The sequence below is a fragment of the Lycium barbarum genome, chromosome 5 (genome assembly GCF_019175385.1).
Source record: "Lycium barbarum isolate Lr01 chromosome 5, ASM1917538v2, whole genome shotgun sequence".
Lineage (NCBI taxonomy): Eukaryota > Viridiplantae > Streptophyta > Magnoliopsida > Solanales > Solanaceae > Lycium > Lycium barbarum.
The window spans coordinates 137,048,546-137,054,454 of NC_083341.1; the positions used below are offsets into that span (position 1 = coordinate 137,048,546).

The following is a 5,909-nucleotide window of genomic DNA, read 5'->3' on the forward strand; positions in this document are numbered from 1 at the left end:
CACAAAGCTAAATCTCAAACAGGCTATGTATTTATTTGTGGGGGCGCTGCCATACCTTGGCGATCTACAAAGCAGTCTATTGTGGCTACCTCATCAAATCATGCTGAGATAATAGTTATTCATGAAGCGAGCCGTGAAGTTGTGTGGCTGAGGTCAATGATACATCTCATTCGATAAAAGTGTGGTTTGAAATGTGATAAAATACCCACAATCTTATATGAAGATAATGCAGCATGCATTGCCCAATTAAAAGGAGGATTCATAAAAGGAGATAGGACAAAGCACATTTCACCAAAGTTGTTCTTCACACACGAGCTCCAAAAGAATGGTGATATCAACGTGCAACAGATTCGTTCAAGTGATAATATGGCTAATTTGTTCACCAAGTCTCTACCAACTGCAACTTTTGAGAAGATGGTGCACAAGATTGGAATGCGAAGACTTAAATATTTGGACTGAAGTTCTCATCAGGGAGAGTTAATACATGTTGTATTCTTTTTTCCATACAAGGTTTTGTCCCACTGGGTTTTTTTTGTAAGGTTTTTAATGAGGCAACCAAATGTATATTATTAGAAATATGTACTCTTTTTCCTTCACTAGAATTTTTCCCACTGGGTTTTTTCTAGTAAGGTTTTAACGAGGCATATTATCTATCAATGGACATCCAAGGGGGAGTGTTATAAAATATATATATGAATGTCCATATAGTCTAGGTTTTCCACATGTCCTAAATAAGAGTAGGTACATGTACATTTGGTGGCATGTATGAAATGAAGAAAATGAAGCAAGGTACATGTACATTTGGTGGCATGTATGAAATGAAGAAAATGAAGCAACACAAGTTTGATTTTAACTCTTGGTGTTGTCATTGATGACTTCATCAAGAGATTTACCATCTCTATAAATAGATGGTTAAGTTCTCAATTTGTGAGGAGATATCAACAAGAAGTGAAATACAATCTCTCCCTCCTTTCTACAAAGTTATTAATTTGCTTCTCTTGTTTATTTCCAATTATGTAGTTTTATAACAGTTAAATAAATTTTAAAGCAAATTTGGTACTTTTGTAGAGATGAGTCTTGCCTAACAACTATTAACACTAGTAGAAATTGTTGATCCTTTCTAGTTTGATTCTCTGTCATGATGCAAGCCCAATATAACAAATATTGTGCGCTCTGATCAATAGACCTCATTATCGTTGAGTCCAAATTCTAAAAACGCGTGTACCATATGAATTTGTATTAAAACTTATAAAATTTTTCTTATCATCTCTCATTTTGGTGTGAATTCGCTTAAAATGTCATGTACACCTTTCAGCTTTTGTTTTGACATGTCCTCATCGACTCATCCTCTATAATAGGCCTCAGACTCTCATATAGTTTTTATAATGTTTGGGGACCAGACTCCTTTTTTATTTTTCGTATTCCACCCTAAGATAAACAAATTGGATGCTCTTATTCCTGTGAATCATGCCGGATTCCCACTTTTCCAGATATATGAAAGCATATTTTCTAGGTCAAAAAAATTATGCGCACCCATTAAAGGAAGTTCAAAAGAAAAGAATACAGTACCCAAACTATCAATCATGTCACACACTTAATAGTTACTTAATACTATGAAGCACTCAAGCACATAGCTTTTGGACACAAAAATAAAGAGAAATTTATCTCATACATTTCATGTTGATGGTCTCCTTTGCACTCTCAATATCCGCACCGCAGCCTACCACCTTCGTCCCTTGTCAATGTCCTTGCCCCCACACCTCACGTACAACTCTTATAGTGTTTGTCTAAATTATATATAAACGCTTTTGGAGCAATATATTCGATTTAATTACATACTAAATACCAAAACTTAAATAAGAAAAACGCTTTTTTGTCAGATTTTTTTCTTAGAAAATCATTTTCCATCATTCTAAAGACACCGTTCATTCACTTTATTATTGATGACAAAGCGTGAAGTTGACGTCAAATCTTACATCCTAATAAAGCCTTACCACATCATGTGACACACTTATTATAATAAAATAATAAAGGCAAAAATTGGTGTCAAGCCGGCCGTTGAGAAAGTCGAAATGAAAGATTGGAGCACATTGTTAGTGGCTTAGTGGCCTAATGGGCATTTTAAAATTAGGCTACCTGTTTTAGACTTTAGTCATGTCTTTTGTTTATTAATCGACAAACAAGGGGGTCCATAAATAAATAACAACGGGTTTATTAATTCGATGGTCAGTATTGTCCACCTATTCATTAGGATTAGGACAAGTCGTTTTATTTATTTTATTCAGATAAGGTTCTTGTACAATATTTTTAGCTCATGGATTTGATTTGATGTATTGATGCATAATACGGAGTATATGTTAATATCTTTTAAGTATTCACAAGAATATTGCCACCTAGAATAATCAACATCAAGATTTGTATTAAAATTTTGTGTTGATGATGGAAACAATTTTGACTAATTAAATACTTTTAATTTCGTTAATAAACAGCCAAGAAAAAGAAAAAGAAAATAATGTCGAAGGACAAAGATGGCGTTCTTGTGTGACTATCTCAATATGTTTACTAGTTTAGAATTTGAAGGTCACTCAATTGCACGGTCCTAATTTGATTTTTATGGATAATATATTATAGCTAGGGATTTTGGTTTCAAGTTTCGGGAAAATTCTTGGTAGGGAGTCCTACATTCCTTTGTTCGTCCGTAGATGCAAATTCAGATAAGTCGGACCAATGAATTTTAATTACTGAATCATTAAAAAAAATTAAGTTGATTTTAGTTCTACTTGATCAGTCAACTTAGCTAATGATTGTTTAGGAGTTCTTCTTGAAGTTACAAGCCACTTAACGTAATATATGTATTGCATCTAGATAAGATCAAAGACTGTGTAGTAGCTATTTTTAGATCTTCCTTTCATTTTTCTGGTTGAAGTTTAAGGAAGCTAAAAATTACTATGTACACTAATTATTTTTAGTAAGTTTAACAACCTTCCATCATAGAATTTTCCTCATTTTGTAGCTAACATAATTTGGAACTAGGCAAGCTGCTTTGTTATCATCAGAGTTGATTTTTGACACACGCATTTTGTTATCTTCCAACAAGAAAAATAAGGTGTTTAATAGGTATACTTTGACTTGGTTCAGGTGTTCGGTAGGTATAATTGTTAGTTTGGATGTCTAAATAGAAAATAATTCTACAAGGGGTCGTTTATATATTCAGTCAATTCAACATAAAAATGTAATAGCCGAGGGGGGGCTCTTCAATAAAAGATTCGTTGCATGTGTGCGGGTGCGCGACTGAAAATCCAATAGAATTTAACAGATATTAAATTTAGACTCGTAAAATTCTTAAAAATCGAATCAATTAAAATTAAATTTTGGTTCCACCTCAGGGCCGGTAGGTCCACCATATCACATGAGGCTTCCTTATCTCATCAACATAATTTAGGTCATAAATCCTCAAACAAGGAGTCATGATTAGCATTGGCACTATCATGTATAACAATAATTAATAGTTGCACTAATTTTAAGTACTCTCCTAAATTGAGATAATTGGTGAAACACCCTTCAACATTTAAACAAGGGAAAAGGGTCAAAATTGTCCCTTTACTTTAGGAAAAAGGGCTAAAAATATCTTCCGTTATAAATTCGGGTAAAAAATATCCCTCTCATTAGAGGTGTTCATGGTCCGGTTTGACTCGGTTTTTGGTTAAAATCAAACCAAACCAATCAAGGCGGTTTTTTTTAATATTCAGACCAAACCAAACCATTATAGTATAAATTCTATCGGTTTCGGTTTTATCGGTTTTGTCGGTTTGGTTTGGTTTTTCCGGGTTGTAATAATATATTTTATAATGCAAAAAAATTGACAAACTTATTTACAAACTTGCACTTTTGAGTAGTTGTAGTTTCCATCTGAAAAAAAGTATCCAAAAATCTAAATAAATAGAGAAATTCAAAATCATTAGATAAAAACTAAATCAACAGAAAAAATCAAAATCAGTGGAGAAAATCTAAAATAACAGAGAAATAAAATAAAAAACACATACAAGATGAAAGACTAGAGAAGCAATTCATTCAAGTAAAACTTCAAAGACACAAAAATAATTACACAAACAAAGAGTAGGGAACATACAAAAAGTAACCAAAAAATAAAAGGGAAGAAAAAGTTACAGACTTACAGGGATTAAAGCTTCTTGTACTATCGCGGTGCACACAGAATAATTGTGGTTTATGATGTAACCGACCAAGAGAGCTTCAACAATGTCAAGCAATGGTTGAGTGAAATAGACCGATATGCAAGTGATAATGTGAACAAACTTCTTGTTGGAAATAAGTGTGATCTCACAGCACAGAAGGTAGTTTCCACAGAGACAGCTCAGGCTTTTGCTGATGAAATTGGCATACCTTTCATGGAAACAAGTGCAAAAAGTGTCACTAATGTAGAACAGACTTTCATGGCTATGGCTGCTTCAATCAAGAACAGAATGGCAAGCCAACCGGCAAGAGCGGTTGTTGTTCATCTTGAAAGGACGAAGCTCTGTTGCCTTGATGATGATTCTGATGTGGAGCTGTGGTGAAGCTGGCACGCAACAACACAAAGTACCACTTAACAAGCCTAGCCACAACAGACAAGAATGGACATCATGAAAAAGAGAAAAAAGGAACAAAAGATAGTGCATGGTGCACTCACAAAACATAACTTCTTTTTAGAATATTTAGCATGTGTTTGTATTAAAAAAAAAAAAATACCAAAAAGTAGAATAAGAAAATTCAGCAGAGAAATCTCTTAACAGACAAATGTAATCATGGAGAGTTTATTTATGTTAACTATTCAGTAAGAGATTTTTATTTTACTTTAATTGTAAATGGACTTGGGGAACATGGGCTAGACTTTTCTCTTGGAATGGTCCTAAATTATGAAGAAGTTAAAAAATAGATAAAGTTTAATTAACATATATAAATATATATAATATTTTAAATATGTACATATTTATCGGTTCGGTTCGGTTTAGTTCGGTTTTTTTTATGAGTAACACCAAACCAAACCAAATGTTATCGGTTTTTAAAAATCTAAAACCAAACCAAACCAAACCGAACCGGTTTTCGGTTTATTAAATCGGTTTGACTTGGTTTATCAGTTCGGATCGGTTTTTCGGTCTCGTTTGAACACCCCTACCTCTCATCATTAAAGTTTTCAATTATACCCTTATATTAATGGAAATCCCCAAATCCTTCAAAATAACCTTATTTCATTTTTAAACCCAACCCAACTACATAAAAAACTCATATGCGACTAACTTGTTCCCGAGTCCTATATCTGGAGCCACAAGGCACAGGAGCGGTTTAACCCATATGGATTTTTTATTTAGTTGGGTCGGGTTTAAATTGAGCGGGTTTAAAATGAACACTACAAGAATTATAAAAATGGCAACAAAAAAATTAATATTTTAATAACTTAGTTTTCTTGTTGGCAAATGAACTTTTTGTTGTCAAAGAATTTAATTTTGTTGTCATAGTATTGATTATTATTGCAAAAAATACTTTTGACAACAACAAAAAAAGTTGTTGCGCGTTGTTGCAATAACAGCCGTTGGGAAAGTCTGTGCAACAAAGAAAAATGTTGCCAAAAGTATTTTTTGCAACAATAATTAATCTATGGCAACAAAAAAAAATTGCCAAATATATTTTTTCTTGTAGTGGAAATCGAGTTATTTTGGAGATTTCTGTTAAGACAGGAGTATGTTTAAAATTTTTAATGATGAGACGAATATTTTTTACCCAAATTTATAATGTAAGATATTTTTAGCCTTTCCCCTTTAAATAATTATGGACTTAGCACTTAATCAGTGAGGTTGTCCTATCAAACTTATAAAATGACTAGACGTGATATATATATATATATATATATATTA

General features: G+C 32.8%; 1 protein-coding gene across 1 annotated transcript; it reads left to right on the forward strand.

The window, feature by feature from the left end:
- The first annotated feature begins 2,528 nt into the window (after positions 1-2,528).
- On the forward strand, positions 2,529-4,574 carry LOC132639882 (GTP-binding protein YPTM2-like). Its single transcript, XM_060356268.1, has 2 exons — positions 2,529-2,596; positions 4,214-4,574. Exons 1-2 carry the CDS (start codon positions 2,529-2,531, stop codon positions 4,572-4,574), a joined length of 429 nt encoding a protein of 142 aa, XP_060212251.1.
- Positions 4,575-5,909: the final 1,335 nt, after the last annotated feature.